This window comes from Rutilus rutilus (genome assembly GCF_951802725.1).
Source record: "Rutilus rutilus genome assembly, chromosome: 1".
NCBI lineage: Eukaryota > Metazoa > Chordata > Actinopteri > Cypriniformes > Leuciscidae > Rutilus > Rutilus rutilus.
This window is the reverse complement of record NC_140209.1, coordinates 43,505,959-43,523,057: the sequence shown is the minus strand read 5'-3', so window position 1 is coordinate 43,523,057 and position 17,099 is coordinate 43,505,959. Positions and strand designations below refer to the sequence as shown.

The 17,099-nt window shown below is 35.0% G+C and overlaps 1 protein-coding gene and 1 long non-coding RNA gene across 2 annotated transcripts in view; one reads left to right on the top strand and one right to left on the bottom strand.

Moving 5' to 3' along the window:
* Window positions 1-17,099, bottom strand: part of shank1 (SH3 and multiple ankyrin repeat domains 1) — a 123,778-nt gene that overhangs the window by 49,730 nt on the left and 56,949 nt on the right. Inside the window, exons 7-14 of the mRNA XM_084425591.1 lie at window positions 15,783-15,937; window positions 15,518-15,685; window positions 14,377-14,493; window positions 13,975-14,052; window positions 13,228-13,294; window positions 12,704-12,873; window positions 12,052-12,176; window positions 11,715-11,863 (exon numbers count right to left, since the gene is read on the bottom strand). Of these exons, the coding sequence (XP_084281717.1) occupies window positions 11,715-11,863; window positions 12,052-12,176; window positions 12,704-12,873; window positions 13,228-13,294; window positions 13,975-14,052; window positions 14,377-14,493; window positions 15,518-15,685; window positions 15,783-15,937 (1,029 nt within the window). The remainder of the gene's footprint in view (window positions 1-11,714; window positions 11,864-12,051; window positions 12,177-12,703; window positions 12,874-13,227; window positions 13,295-13,974; window positions 14,053-14,376; window positions 14,494-15,517; window positions 15,686-15,782; window positions 15,938-17,099) is intronic.
* Window positions 3,416-9,104, top strand: LOC311300982. Its single transcript, XR_014629391.1, has 5 exons — window positions 3,416-3,643; window positions 3,890-3,999; window positions 4,095-4,138; window positions 5,239-5,303; window positions 8,766-9,104. It is a non-coding gene; the product is annotated as an uncharacterized lncRNA (long non-coding RNA).

The following is a 17,099-nucleotide window of genomic DNA, read 5'->3' as shown; positions in this document are numbered from 1 at the left end:
GAGATGTTGAATGTTCTTTATAAAACGTTATTTTAATGTGACGAGTTAACAAAATTATAACATTTTATTTGCAACATTTTGAGAATATTTTGGGAATGTTGTTAAAGTTAAAGTTTGTACAATGATCTCAATATAACATTGTCCCAATGTTTCATAAAAACAAAAGAAGAGCATTCCACTTGCAACATTTTGAGCATATTTTGGGAATGTTGTTAAAGTTAAAGTTTGTACAATGATCTCAAAATAACATTGTCCCAATGTTTCATAAAAACAAAAGAGGAACATTCTCTCTGTCACATTAGGAAAATGTTTTGAGGATATCATTGAGAGATGAGATGTTGAATGTTCTTTATAAAACGTTCTTCTAATGTGACGAGTTAACACAATTAGAACATTTTACTTGCAACATTTTGAGCATATTTTGGGAATGTTGTTAAAGTTAAAGTTTGTACAATGATCTCAAAATAACGTTGTCTTAATGTTTTGTCATAACAAAAGAAGAACGTTCTCTCTGTCACGTTAGGAAAATGTTTTGAGGATATCATTGAGAGATGAGATGTTGAATGTTCTTCATAAAACGTTATTTTAATGTGACAAGTTAACAAAATTATAACATTTTATTTGCAACATTTTGAGAATATTTTGGGAATGTTGTTAAAGTTAAAGTTTGTACAATGATCTCAATATAACATTGTCCCAATGTTTCATAAAAACAAAAGAGGAACATTCTCTCTGTCACATTAGGAAAATGTTTTGAGGATATCATTGAGAGATGAGATGTTGAATGTTCTTCATAAAACGTTCTTCTAATGTGACGAGTTAACACAATTAGAACATTTTACTTGCAACATTTTGAGCATATTTTGGGAATGTTGTTAAAGTTAAAGTTTGTACAATGATCTCAATATAACATTGTCCCAATGTTTCATAAAACCAAAAGAAGAACAATTCTCTCTGTCACATTAGGAAAATGTTTTGAGGATATCATTGAGAGATGAGATGTTTATTGTTCTTTATAAAACGTTCTTTTAATGTGACGAGTTAACACAATTAGAACATTTTATTTGCAACATTTTGAGCATATTTTGGGAATGTTGTTTAAGTTAAAGTTTGTACAATGATCTCAAAATAACGTTGTCTTAATGTTTTGTCATAACAAAAGAAGAACGTTCTCTCTGTCACATTTGTAGAATGTTTTGAGGATATCATTGAGAGATGAGATGTTTATTGTTCTTTATAAAATGTTCTTCTAATGTGACGAGTTAACACAATTAGAACATTTTACTTGCAACATTTTGAGCATATTTTGGGAATGTTGCTAAAGTTAAAGTTTGTACAATGATCTCAATATAACATTGTCCCAATGTTTCATGATAAAAAAAGAAGAACATTCTACTTGCAACATTTTGAGGATATTTTGGGAATGTTGTTAAAGTTAAAGTTTGTACAATGATCTCAATATAACATTGTCCCAATGTTTTGTCATAACAAAAGAAGAACATTCTCTCTGTCACATTAGGAAAATGTTTTGAGGATATCATTGAGAGATGAGATGTTGAATGTTCTTTATAAAACGTTCTTGTAATGTTATGTGTTAACACAATTAGAACATTTTAATTGCAACATTTTAAGGATGTTTTGAGGATGTTGTTGAGATAACAGATTATATAATGTTCTCAGTAAAACATTGGCACAATCTTCCATAATAACAGAGGAGGAACATTATCAAATCAACGTTCGTAAAATGTTTTGAGTATATCACTGAGACCTGAGATGATGAGTGTTTTAAAAAAAAATTATTGTAATGTGACGTGTTAACAAAACTAGAACATTTTAAATGTAACATTTAGCAATCAAACTACACAATTATTGTTAAATTGAGCTTGCTGGTCAGACAGCAGGCCAACAGGGTTCACAATGGAACATATGGTGCGTTTACGTCCTCCTGGGAAGTATTCATGAGGTTTTACAATTTTGTTTAATGTTTTAAATTAATGAAGCCACTGTAAACTTTATCATCACATATTATACTGTTACATATTAATGCTATCATATTTTGTGCAGGCATTAGCTTACTTCATTGTCACTGCTAAATACCTAAGTATAGTGGTATCCCACAATGTTTCCCACTGACACACCCCTAACTCTTCAAGATCAGGGTTAAAGAAAATCCTGAGCTTCCTACTCATATTCTCATCATTGTGGTGGCGTTCAACTTGTAAATACGATCTTTATGACATGACTTGAATGCACCAATAGCTCTAGCTTAATTAGGGACAATCCATACAAACACTCTTTGCTAAAATACATTACAGACTGTCACAGTAAGAAGTTATTCGTCCTGTATCAACGCTAAAGGCCTAACCACTGCAGTCAACACCTTGGAGTATCCAGGCTGTTAAATAAAAGTCTGTAGACAAGGGTTAGGGTTAGGGTTAACCTTAACCCTTAATTTCTAACCCAGACCCGGTTTCACAGAGTTTAGATTAAGCCAGGATTAGGCCTTAGTGCATTTAATTAGCTTTTAAAAATGTGCCTTAGAAAAAAGAAAAAGAAACATTACTGGTGTGCATCTTGAGACAAAACAATGGCACTGACATATTTTAAGATATGTCAGTGCAAGTTGCTTTCAGGTAAAACAGCTCAAACGTGCATTTTAGTCTGGGACTACAGGCTTAAACCTTGCCTGTGAAACCCGGGGTATATGTTGCAACTTGTATAGAATTATGCCAATGTTACCAAAGTGTTGTGTTGGACAGAGGATTTACCCTAAACTTGTGTACACGCGTTGTGTAACTGTGCCACACAGGGTGAAAAGCAAGTTGACATTATTAGGCATAAGAGTGTTTCTAAAGGAAAGGTCAATATTTTGTTAAAGTGCAAAAGGATCATTATGGGTCACATGAATGTAACTCTAATGTTACCATGATACCAATCCATTAGTTTTTCATGTAGGTAGGTATACAGAATTGTATATGAATAGCCTACATATTCAATGTTTGCTCTGTTTAATATATAATATGTTTGCTCTTTTAAACTGCTGTTTGGCAGAGCAGTGGTAAATATATGTTGTTATACATGGTATATATTATTTGTGTAATTTATTATTATTATTTATATGTTATTGTAAGTTTATTTATTTTTTATCATGCACTGCAATGAAGACACCATTTAACCAATTGATTAAATATAACAGCCAGCTTACAAATACAACTAAATAAATAGCCATGCACATTTTTTTCATATTCTTTCTTTTAAAACATGTAATCTTTTCCTGTAATTGCAATGTTACCACATTATTGGCTGTCTCTTCGAGTTGTTTTGAGCATGATTGGCTATTCAGACTGTCATCCAGGAATCTGGCCAATGGCAGCTATGCGCGCCTTTTACTGGTCAAGTTTGAAGTTTGAATATTCGTCTGTTAGAGTGAGTGTGTGTGTGTGTGTGTGTGCGCGCTGCTGCTGCTCGGGAGGATCTTCAGTACTAGCCTCCTTCGGTTCTGTGGCTTTTACATTGTTTAAAACATGGATTATTTTGCATCGTACTGTTACATTTTTATTTTGAGCGAGTTGCGGGATGTAAATGGACAACGAATTTTAACAACGTAGCCTACGTGTAACGGACATATTGCAATCTGCGGAAGGTAAATAACTTTATTTTATATAAAAATACATTCTGCTACATCAAAATATAGTGTGTTAAATTGAGAAGCTAATTTTAAATGCGACTAGAGCAATATCGATATTATGTCAATGTTTCAGGCTGCATGTGTAACGTTAGGCTAAATATTGTCAGCTAAGTTAGTTTTTGATAAAAATAAATAAAAATAAACCTCAGCATAGTCTGAGCTTTACAATGAGTGAACTGAGAACATCGTGTCTTTATACAGAGAGGAACTCGAACCACACTATGAAAACTAGGCTTTTGAATGATCGCGGGATATCGGCCTAACGTTACCGTCAAAATGATGAGTCATCATCATAATATGTTTTTGAGCTGGTGAGTAAAAATTTGCAAGCTTTTTATGTCTCTTTTAGTAAGTAAATACAAATAGCTAATAATATTGCTGTATGTGTGTGTTTCCCATTATCCAGGAATTTTGGGAATAAATTATCCAGCCACATGATCTTCAGTTGCGGTGAGTATTGTCATAGTAAAATACACGTGAAATAGAGGCAGAACATGTAAACTCTGCTCAAAGGCACACTGGTCCAAACCCTCCAGTCAAAATTGTACCTGTCTTCTTGATATGAGTTTTTATGGGCCTAGCTGACCCAAACATAAATGTCCTTTCAAAATGAAATTATTTTCAAACCTGTATGACTTCTGTGAAACACAAGAATGTTGGGAATAAAACAACATTGGAATCCATTTTATGGAAACAAATGTTCCCAATGTTTCATGATAACAAAAGAAGAACATTCTACTTGCAACATTTTGAGCATATTTTGGGAATGTTGCTAAAGTTAAAGTTGTACAATGATCTCAATATAACATTGTCCCAATGTTTCATGATAACAAAAGAAGAACATTCTCTCTGTCACGTTAGGGAAATGTTTTGAGGATATCATTGAGAGATGAGATGTTGAATGTTCTTCATAAAACGTTCTTCTAATGTGACAAGTTAACACAATTAGAACATTTTACTTGCAACATTTTGAAAAAATAAAATAAACCTCAGCATAGGAGCTTTACAATGAGGGAACTGAGAACATTGTGTCTTTATACATAACATAAATGTCCTTTCAAAATGAAATTATTTTCAAACCTGTATGACTTACTTCTCTGAAACACAAGAATGTTGGGAATTAAACAACATTGGAACCCATTTTATGAAAAAAAACAAAAAAAAACAGTGAAGTCATTTCTCAAGATATCTTAATTAAGGTTATACAAAATAAATTCATACAGTTTTGGAACAACATGGAGTACCGGTAAATAACGATAGAGAGTCTATTTTTTGGATGAGCTGTTCTTTTTAGGACATGTTCCCAGGGTCCTTTGCTAAATTAACCATGGTTTTTATTATAGTAAAGTGTAGAAACAATATTTTTATGGTGGATTGATTACAATAATTTATTACCATTTAGTTAGTGTAGCAAAACCATGGTTAATGTTAGTAAGGGTTCTCCAGATTTATATAGCCTAACACTTAAGGAAAACATAAAAAATGGTCCTATGTCACCCAGATCAATAGTCTGTTAACGCACATTAACACACTTTTTACATTTTCTTAAGATCAAGCATTGGACCAATGTTTACGGAGCAGAACAGGCACCAACAGAGAAACAAGTCCATCACTAGTAAGTATCCACTGCATTTTATAAAACCGTAGTCAATTTTAAACGCACAATGCACTCCAAAATAAAAATGATCTATTTTTTTCTCCCTCGTGCCAGATTTATATCTGTCCCAGATTTATATCTGACTTTCTTTCCACAGAGATTTTTAGAAAAATTATCATATAAAGAGAAATGTGGGAGGAGCTTGAATTTATTGCCTAGCCCTGTTTGTTTGAACCGCGAGAGCCATCAAAGCTTATGCTACTCCTATGTCATGCACCGACAAGAGCCTTTTATAGTCAACACGTCGGACGCAAGCAACTTGCAGTTTTGCCCCCACCAACAACGCATAGTATTGCATACAACGGTGCGTCGCGTATCAAAAACTGGGATGACACATTTTTCTACTCATAGACGCATATGGCGGCCGAAGTGTAGTGATGCGTAGCCTTGCAGGCGCATATGCGTATCGATGCGTTGACTAACTCTTTGGGCGTAATTTGACTTGCATATGGCTGTCTGCTGGAAGCTAGTTATTTAAGTCGATAAAATTATAAATATGGTAGGGCTGGGGGAATTAACACGTTAATCTTCGCGATTAATTTGAGATGCTTAACGAGTTTATAAAAAAAATGCAATTAACGCAGCACTTTTTTTGCCTCATTTTAATGACTTCCTGTTGCGGAAAAGGCTGCAAAATATGCCGTCCCGCCCCTCCGTGTTTGGCGATCAGGTTTTATTCTCGCGCAGCTTTCATAACCGGGTCTTTTCCGCTCCGCGCTCTCCATTCCGTGTGTGTGTGTCGGCGCACTGACACACACACACAACACTGAGCAAACATTGAGCTCTTTGCTCAATGTTCTGCTCCGTGTTTGCGCTGCGCGTTCTGCTCTGTCGTTAACGGCCCAAACGCTCCAATCATGTACCGATCATGCACTGGAAAAGCAAAGTCAAATAACGTGAAATTTCTCAGTAGTAGACTTCTGTGAAATAGCCCTACTGAGCTGGTATAGTCATGCTGACAACAATGGTAAAATTACCTGCTCTGATCACATGCTCTTGTAATAATAGCTTTGTAGGACTATGTTTTATTTTGATAATTAGAAAAAAAAAATTATAATAATAAATTGTTAAATTTATTATGTTGATTGATTATTGAAAATAATAATATATTGATATATTGATGTTTAATATTATTTTAATACAGGGCTATTTTCTGTTCCTTTTTTTCCTTTTTGTTGTTTAATTAGGTTATTCTAAGTTTAAATATTGATGATTACAAGCTTGGGGGAAATGCAATTAATTGCATTTAATTACAGCAAATTGTGTAAATAATCAGTTACTTTTTTTAATCGATTCCCAGCCCTAAAATATAAAATATGGATATGTTTCTTCCACAAACGCATCACTTCGCTTCACCTTTCGCCTTTATTAACCTGCCAGAGCCGTGTGGAGTACTTTTATCATGGATGGATGCATTTTTATGGACTTGTCAAAAAAATCCCACAGGGAGCTACAGAATAAGAAATCTTTGAAGTACACTTTTTTACTGTCTGTTTCCATCAGTAAAATTACAGTTTTTTTTTTCTCTCAGAATTGTGAGGCAAGAACACACAATTGCAAGAAAATATCAGAATTGTGAGCTGTCTTTTTTACTCCCCTCAGAATTCACCCTTCGAGGGAGTTTGATTGACAGGTATTTTTTACATTTTTATTTTACCAAAAATATTTTTTTCTAAAAAAATTACACAAATTAAACGTTGAGACTTTGTTTCAACTTTCATATCAAAAGTAACCTGCTCTGTCTTGTCTCTGCGTTTAAACGTTTCAGCGTTTTTTCTGTGATCCGCAATGTATTTTTCATTGCGTGACAACATGATGTGTGGCGTGAGAGCGCCATGGCTTGTTGGACATAGCAACAGTAACTAAAGGGGGCGGGTCTTTGCAAATTGCATTAACCATGGCTGCCTGTTAATTATCACTGGACTACTTCGCTCTCGCATCTCCCAAAAGTAATTTTTTTTTTGTTTTCTTGATTCCATTTGAATGGTTTAATTAAATTGCTATAACCAATTATTTAAAATGTAATGATTTAAGCAAAACGTTCTTCAAAGGTTAAACCAAACTTTTATTTGACGGATTGCCGTGTAGACCTTTGAGTTTCTCTGTGTTTTATGATATGATGATAGTTTTTCTCAAATGAAGCTAAAATGCTGCTGAAGTGACTCTCAGAGCAGCTGTATTGATGAAGTGCATTAATGTTCTCATATAGAAACGACAGCAAAAAAAAAATAAGCCAGAATTGCTTTTTTTCTCAGGTTTTACTAATTTATCCTGTGATTCTGACTTTCAAACGGCCAATTGCGAGTTTATATCTCGCACTTCTGAGAAAAAAAAGTTTGAATTGTGATTCGCAATTACCTTTTTTAAAAATTGTATTCCATGGCGGAAACAAGCTTTCATATGCACAGACAGTAGCTCACATTTAACATGCAGATTGTGCGCACACAGAAACCTACTGGAGCACAAAAAGTTAGTGTCAACACTGTCCTGTGATTTCTCAATAAGAAACAGAAGTTATAGCATATTTTTCTTTCTGCTTTTGAAGTAACTAAAACTTACAGCTTAGCTAATAGCAAAGAGACGATTCACAGGTATGATTAAATCACACTAGAAATTGTTCTATCTCAAATGCAGTACTACTTTATCTGTATCTGATTTAAAACAAGCAGAAATCTGTAAGAAATGTAACAATCCATAGACAATATAACTGATGAAAATGAGCTGTTACATCAGAGCAAAAGCATCGTGGGCAGTGCTGTGACATGCTGCAGCTGTGCTCAAGGCTACCTGAGTTCGAGGTTCACACTTCTCAAGCCAAGTTTGTAGTTTGTTAAAATAATTTAGCCTCTAGTTGTGTTATTAAAGGGATACTCCACTTTTTTTGGAAATAGGCTCATTTTACAACTCCCCCAGAGTTAAACAGTTGAGTTTTACCGTTTTCGAATCCATTCAGCCGAGTTTCTGATATTTGGAAGAATATCAGTAACCAGACAGTTTCTGGTCTCATTGACTTCCATAGTAGGAAAAAATATATACTATGGAAGTCAATGAGACCAGAAACTGTCTGGTTACTGACATTCTTCTAAATATCAGAAACTCGGCTGAATGGATTAGAAAACGGTAAAACTCAACTGTTTAACTCTGGGGGAGTTATAAAATGAGCCTAATTCCAAAAAAAGTGGAGTATCCCTTTAACATGTATATAATGGATTAAGTATATGTTTTAAATTACAGAAACAAAATAGATACTCATAAGGTATCATATTTATACTTTTAAATAAACTAATCTAATTAATTTCTGATTAATAATTAGGCTGGCTAATTTTGAAAGTTTTCAAAGTCAATATTGCTTGTGATCTTAATATGTAATATGTATTTGTATTATTTTTGTTTACACTGTTGCATGATCTTCTTTTATAGGCTATGAGGAAAAACTCTACCATGCACACAGAGAATGGAGCTCAATTCTGCTAACTGGGATAGCAGCTGAAAAAGAAGAGAAGAACAGTAGAACACCTATTAATGCAGATGACTTTATTATTTTTCTGCAAGAACCAAGACAACCAAAGACTGATGATGAGCGCTCTGAGCAAACAGCAGTCAAGACGTGTGATTGCACATTGGACTTTACTGAGTTCTTCATTTAATGTTGGGCATCTACTGTACGCAGAACTTCTAATAATTTATGTGAATGCCATTCATAAACCTGTTAGATTTTTGTTTTATTTTAGAGATTAATAAAATTGTATGTTTTAACAAGCTAAGCATTTTTTGTTTAAGAGAACATTTTGGGAACAAAAATAAAACTTCCCACTAAAAAATTTATAAGAATGTTAAGTAGTATTTTTAAGAGTATTTTTAGAGAATGTTATCCTAACTTTTAGAAGAACGTTCTAAGAATAAAAATAAAACTTCCTGCTATAAACTTTATAAGAATAAAGGGATAATGTTCTAAAAATGTTATGATTAAACATTTATAGAAGGTCATCATCACAAAACATTTTTAGAGTGTTCTTAGAGAATGTTATCCTACCTTTTAGGAGAAATAATGTTCTAACAATATTATTATTAAACATTTTTATAATGTTGTAAAAAAAAATGTTATCTGAACTTTTAAAAGAACATTCTGGGAACAAAAATAAAAAACCCCTGAAAACTTTCTAAGAACGTTAGAGAATAATGTTGTAAGAATGGTACACCTAAACATTTTAATAATGTTTTTAAATAATGTTATCCGAACATTTAAAAAAACATTCTGGGAACAAAAATAAAACTACCCGCTGAAAACGTTCTATGAACATTAGAGAATAATGTTATAAGAACGTTATTACTAAACATTTTAATAATGTTTTTAAAAAAATGTTATCCGAACATTTATAAGAACATTCTGGGAACAAAAATAAAACTACACGCTAAAAACATTATAAGAACGTCAGAGAATAATGTTATAAAAATGTTACTACTAAACATTTTAATAATGTTTTTAGAAAATGTTCTCTAAACATTTAAAAAAACATTCTGGGAACACAAATAAAACTACCCGCTGAAAACGTTCTGAGAAAATTAGAGAATAATGTTAAAAGAATGTTACTACTAAACATTTTAATAATGTTTTTAAAGAATGTTCTCCAAACTTTTAAAAGAACATTCTGGGAACAAAACTAAAACTAGCCGCTGAAAACTTTCTAAGAACGTTAGAGAATAATGTTAAAAGAATGTTACTACTAAACATTTTAATAATGTTTTTAAAGAATGTTCTCCAAACTTTTAAAAGAACATTCTGAGAACAAAACTAAAACTAGCCGCTGAAAACATTTATAGAACAATACATGCTAATGTTCTTAGAACATTTTTAGAACAAAAAATTTCTAGCTGGGATGTCTCTCGAGGAAAAAACAATATCGTTTTCTCATGGGCGGGACAAATTCTCTTTGCGGGAAAAGAAGAGAAAGGGGAGGTAACCTTTTCCCTTATGACGACATAAGGGGAAAATTTCTAGATTCGCCCGTCTGAGCTTTCATTTTCTCAAAAATACCCAGGGCTTGGTTTACACCCATCAAAACGTCTAGCCACGTGGGGACCATAGGCAGGCTAGGGAAACTCATATTAGGGTTAAAAAACCTCATAAAGTGACATTTTCATGCAATGGGACCTTTAAGAGTTTACGTTTGTTCTGTCCAATTGAGTTTCCACCGATTATTTACTTTAAACTTTATGGATTTTTCTGTTCATGACTTTTTTCCAGTCATTTTTTCATACATAGCTGTAAGCATGGTTCACATCCTTTTTGACCATAAGTTTCTATGACTTTTGCATGACTGTTCCATACAGAAATTGCTAGGCAGAATTTCTATTTTTGTCAGACACACTTTTTGAAATTATTTCAACCAAAAATGAAAATTCCGTCAATAATTACTCATGTTGTCCCAAACCCATAAGATTTTCATTCATCTTCAGAACACAAATGAAGATCTTTTTGATAAAATCTGAGAGCTTTCTGTCCCTCTTTGTGGGACAGCTACACAACTGACACTTTGACGCTTCAAAAAGTTTATAAAGAGATCGTAAAACTAAAACTTTTGAAGCCTCAGAGTTTTAGTAGCATAGCTGTCAATGGAGGGACAGAAATCTCTCAGATTTTATCAAAAAGATCTTCATTTGTGTTCTGAAGATGAATGAAAATCTTATGGGTTCGGGACAACATGAAGGTGAGTAATTTGTGACAGAATTTTCCCCTATTTGGGTGAACTAACCCTTTAGTATATTTAAACAATTATTTGTATGCGTCTAAAATGATCAGAGATTTAATTATAGCTCAATGATGGATTTGGCTTTCTGAGCCAGATAAATTTACATTCCTATAGTTTTACATTTCTATTTATACTACTGTTCAAAATCCTGGGGTCGGTAAATATTATTATTTTTTTTATTTTTTTAAGAAGTCTCTTATGCTCACCAAGGCTGCATTTATTTGATAAAAAATACAGTAAAAACAGTAATAAATAGGTGCATGACGCCCCTGATAAACACTCACTCACTGAAACACACACACATTAAATCACATGCAAAGTCACCATCACTTAAGAGTTTACTAATGTATGATGGGACATGCATATATGTAAGCTATGGTGACAGATCTAAACATGACACACACACACACACACACACACAAACTTGCATGCACGTTGACATTTCTCACAAACAGACATATACTGACATACCAACACATATCACCAGAATACATACACAGACAACGTTTATCCACACCTGTGAAAAACATACAGAAACAAACGCACATTTAATGGCACTCTTGTCGACAGACAGTATATCATTGCTCCTGTCCACAAAGAGTCACACACACACATTCACCTTTGACTTTGTCTCCCTTGTTGAAGCTGATCTCGCGGTCCCCCTGGGCTGAGTGCGAGCGAGTGGCCACAAACACACGGCCAGGCACGGCACTGTAGAGACGCCGCCGCTGCCCGCTTGCTGTGCCCTGACTACTGATGGAGCCCGCCCTGTACAAAGGCACACATATCAGACAACAGGGTTAACATTCTTTTTATGCACATTTATTATTACCAGCTCTACTCAGTCAGGTGTCCGTCTTTATATAGAAATGAAGACGTGAATATTGATGACGATTTAGGCATAGAGTTCACTGAATGACAAGCTATAACCCTTGTACTTTTTTACTCTTTCTCACCCTTGTCTTCCACGTGTTTGCCGGCTCCGATCATCTCTGTCACCTGTTCGGCCACGGGATGGGGAACGGGTTCGTGCTCCACGGGGACTGCTGGAGCTACGCAAGGTGCCGCCATGCTTTAGACCCTGACAGATACACACAAATACAATGAGAAGTAGAGTAACAATGCAAGTTTCTGATAAAATCTATGGGTAAGTATTTTGTGCCAATCAACAGAGTAAAACAATACTGTACACACAGTGTCAAACCAAAGGCTCAAGGTTTGGCTGGTTAGTATGGTCCAGTTAGTCCCTTAACTCCCATTGAGATGAACAGGAATGCTAATGAATAGCTTTAATGAATTTAAATGTATAATTTTCACATTTTTTATATTTATTTTAATTAACTCGTCTTAGCTTAAATCACTGATCTGTAAGTGTATTTATTTGATTTTATTATTCTGTGGCTATTGTGCTATGTACAGAACTTTGGTCAGTGCGAGCTGTGTTTAAATGTGCTATAAAAATACATTTTATTAATAATTATTAAAAATTGACTTTATATTACTAATTATATACTACTTTTCAAAAGTTGAATGGTAGTGTACATACACACACACACACAATAACATTTTGGTGGGGAAAACACACACACACACACTCTCATAAATTACCTGCACAGAGACTATGTTTGATCCAGCAGCATTGGGAAAGGCGATCCAGTCTGGTACGTTCATGCTGTTGTCACTGTTGGCCCGCAAGAAGGGGTGGGGATGGGGCAATCCAAGAGTACGTGAACTCTCCCTCCTCTGGGGGGCGTACTTCGGAGACTCCAAAAATGGAACTGACACCAAATTAGGAGAGAAATAGTAATACAGAGAGAGAAGAGATGCAAAAAGAGACAGAAGTACACTCCAATTGCCCCAATACTGTCCTGCGAAATAGACTTCATAATATATGCACTTGTCGTCTGTGTTTGATGATGTTGCAAAGCATTACAAATGAAGTGAACTTCAACATTTCCCCTGCTAAGTGTATTGGGAGCAGTGAACACTGCTTAGGGACTGTGTGAATCGCTACACAGCTAAAGAGAGACAAAAGTATCAAGCTCCAAATGTCACACAGTTTGCAGTGCAAATAAATTATATAACACAGAATAAAAATACAGGCACAACCAAAATAAATCTCCGCTCCTTACCTACGTCTGATTCTCGATGGTTTTTAATGATTTCTCCCAGCTCAAAATGGCCAGACATCACAGCCACCTAGAAAAGAAGTTCACACACGCTTAATATTTGCATCTGTGAATGACGCACAGTTGACGCAAGGCTTGGGAATAACATAATATTAAACAAACACACACGCGCATCCACTTTCCACCATATTAAACACAAACGCATGATCACAGTCACAGCTGGGTCTGTGGAGATGGCTGAGGTTAAGTAAAACTATTTTGGCTCGCTGCAGCTTCACTCCACCTGGGACTCGCATAGCATACAAAAATTCTCCACGATAACACTGTGCCACTAGCAACACCAGATGGAAGTGCAAAAATAAAAAAAATGTGTTTACAAGCACAACAAAACATTACATTTTAAAACCTTGATCATAAATACTCCAATAAAGAGTCAAACAGACACGTGCACTAAATAAGCCGACAAAATTATGACATTTACATCATCTTGCACATTATAAGTATTATTATTATGCTAAGGTAGAGTCATCTCTGCATATTTAACTGGAACATACAGAAGGATGTATTTAATATCCAAAAAATACATTCGTCACATTTAAGTTAACTCTAAGTATATAAACAGTATGAGGCTGGAAGAGTGTTTGTTGGAGTTCGGTTTTCTTTAATTACTTGGTTTAAGCTGTTAATAATATGCAGAGTGTTTAAAAACAAACCCAAACAGTAACGTGCAAGTGACAGTCTAATAATTACCTGGAAGGGGGTCTGCCCACTGTTATTCTTTGTGTCCTTATTGGCTCCTCGATACAACAGAATTCGGACACAGCTCTCCTAAAAGTAGAATTAGCCAATAACAGCCACAAGACATTGAAGACATCTGATGCAGGCCATAAAATACAGTAAGAACTATTCATAAAAGTTTAGCACCGCAGTAAATATACCACTTGTACACAAAATAATAATATCTTCACAGGGACCTTTAAAGCATCACTAGAAAAACCATGCTACCAGCTTTACCAGTTAGTGAAAAGCATGGCTTTAATTTTGAGGATGAAGAGAATGGCACCAAACCAGCATAAACCAGCCTGAAAATTCATTTTATTAATTAGATTTTATTATTTGTCTTGATTTTTGTGCCTAGATCGGCAGTTATACCTTGTTATATAATGCACATATGTGCAGGGCAGTGTTTCCTGAGGCATTCTGGGATGAGGAATCCGCACCATAAAAAAGTAGGTGCTCCAAGTGTTGAGAGTTCCCATTTTGACAAGCCTGGAGAGAGGGAGAGAGAGAGAGAAAAAAAGGGAAAGGAAATAGGATTGATAAAGAACAGCAAAGGATCCACAGGATCGTTCAGAGAGGAGGACAGAAAAAAAGAGAAGTGGATAGGAAGAGGCAGAAACAGTCATTTGACATGAAGGAAGAAGAGGGAGAGAAGAATAGATCTTATACATTGTCAGAACAGACACCTTTGCTAATTAACACCGCAGTGAATGTGTGAGTGAGAGGAAGAGAACGAAAGAATCAAAATAGATATGGAAATGCACACATGCACAAAGAGAGGACAAAGACTCAGCAGAGATTCTTAACCAGTGGTACTTGAAAGAAATTTGAAATTGTCTCTGTTGCCTATACCTATGTTTGTATTATGTTTATGTTTCATTTAAATGTGTAAAATTTACAGTGAATTATACTTTTTTAGCTTTGATGATTATTGGATTTGAAGACTGCAATTACTTTACTTTTGTTAAACATTTAATCTGGATTTCATTCAAATACCAAGTCAAATACCCCATAAGGACTTTCTCTGAGAAAGTTTCTGAATGATTTTCCCCTGAACTTGAATGGCAAAAAAAAAGCTTAGGTGACAGGGAGCAGAAACTTGGTGAGTCTGTTTTTCACCCACTGTATTAACCCACTGTACTGCTGTATTAAAGTAATAAATCTAATATAATATGAGTCAAAAGGAACATGTTTCTGGTTAGTCTCCGTGAAACAGTACTTGAGTCTTACAAACGAAGGTACTGTGGAGGTACTTGAAAAAAGCTGGGACAGTAAAATAATAGAAGAAAAGTTGGGGGTTTTGTTTTGTTCAATGTTTTTGAAAGAACAATAAAATTGTTTTATCAGCATAAGATTCACTGAAAATCTGAATTTAAGAAAATATACAAATTGTATGTTTAAAATAACAATCACTGACAATTATGAAACTGCATTTCCTGTGTATATATATATATATATATATATATATATATATATATATATCACACACAGTCTTCTCAGCATTCCTTTGTACCTGATGGGTCTCGTCCCAGCCATTCTCATCACGGAGCCCCAGCTTGGATCTGTGGTACAGGAGGGTCTCGCAGCAGGAGGTGTCGCCTCCTATCAGCACAGTGTGGTAAAGAGGTGTGAGCCCACGGCGGTCCTTATAATCAGGAGATGCCCCCAAAGACAACAGCGTCTAAAAAAAAAAAAAGAAAAGAAAAAAAAGAACCAGATGATTAGATTTAAATATTAATATTTAATTATGAGCATATGTGGTTTTGTATATGTGTTACCAGTAGGGCAGTGTGTCCATGTGCTCTGACAGCCTTGTGGAGAGGAGTCAAGCCATCCTTTGCCCTAAAGTCAATGTGAGCTCCACCCATCACCAGCACCCTGATGTTCTCCCCTCCGCCCGACTCAGACTGCACGGCCAGAGTGAGTGGGGTCTCTGCCACACACACACACACACGTTTACTTGACTTTATTTATCTGCCTGAATGAAGACATTGCATAGACTTCTATTGATTTTATATACAGCTAACCCACACCCTAACGAAAACATTTATTTATTTATTTTTATACTCTTCTTACAAATTAGGTTTTGTCATGTTTACCTTTCTTCTGGGTACAAATTTGTCCCTACACATACAAGTACCTACACAAGTACATAAACACACCAAAGATCAATTATTTATCTATCAGGCAAATGCATAATTACAAGCAATGTGGAAGTACGTTATTCGTAAAAAAAATTGTGTTGATGTGAGAAGCTGTAATGTCAGATTGAACATAGACAAACTTATTTTCAGTCGGATCTATTTAATAAAGCAGTTGATCCATTTCACAAAGATTCTTTCACAAATCAAACTAATCCAGATCTCTTGTTCAACTCGATTCGTTTGCAGTGGTTAACAGCTTTATCATATTTTTCAGTACATTATTTAAAATATCTCCTTTTGTGTTCTACAGAAAAAAAGAAAAGTTAGGTTTGGAACAACATGAACAACATTATTTTCATTTTTGGGTAAACTATGACAGAATATCATAGTTTTCCAGATCAGCCCCCTAGTGGTTGCAAAGAGTGCATCAGTTCTCACTCCACGTTAGCAGGGTCTGCTTTGAGAAGTGACTGTCAGCCTGGCAAGCACAACATCAACTCTGTGATAACGCAGACGACACAAACTGTGAACAACACTCAAGGTAGCCGTCTGGCACGTCACACTCTGCTGCAAACGGACACTAATATTACTCTGCATTGTCATCTGATCCATAAAATTACTTTCACGGCATTTCTGGCCACGTCTCCATCTCACCACAGCGCTAAAAACTTGTATTAATATGCCATAAAAGATGCTGCCCTGTAACATTCAAATTAATCAGTGGTTTTCCTTTGTTGACACGCATTAAACTGAACCACTGAGCTGCAGTAATAGTCTCATCTCATTAAACAGCCCAAAAGCAGTAATTGTGTTTTTGTTTGTTTGTTTAGGAAGCAGCCACTGAGTCTAACGTTAACCTTAAGCTTTTGCTGCATAATTCAAACTCCAGATGACTTTTGTTAGAAACTGCATGGATCGCTTGAGAAGATGCAAATGTCCATTCCTGTAAAC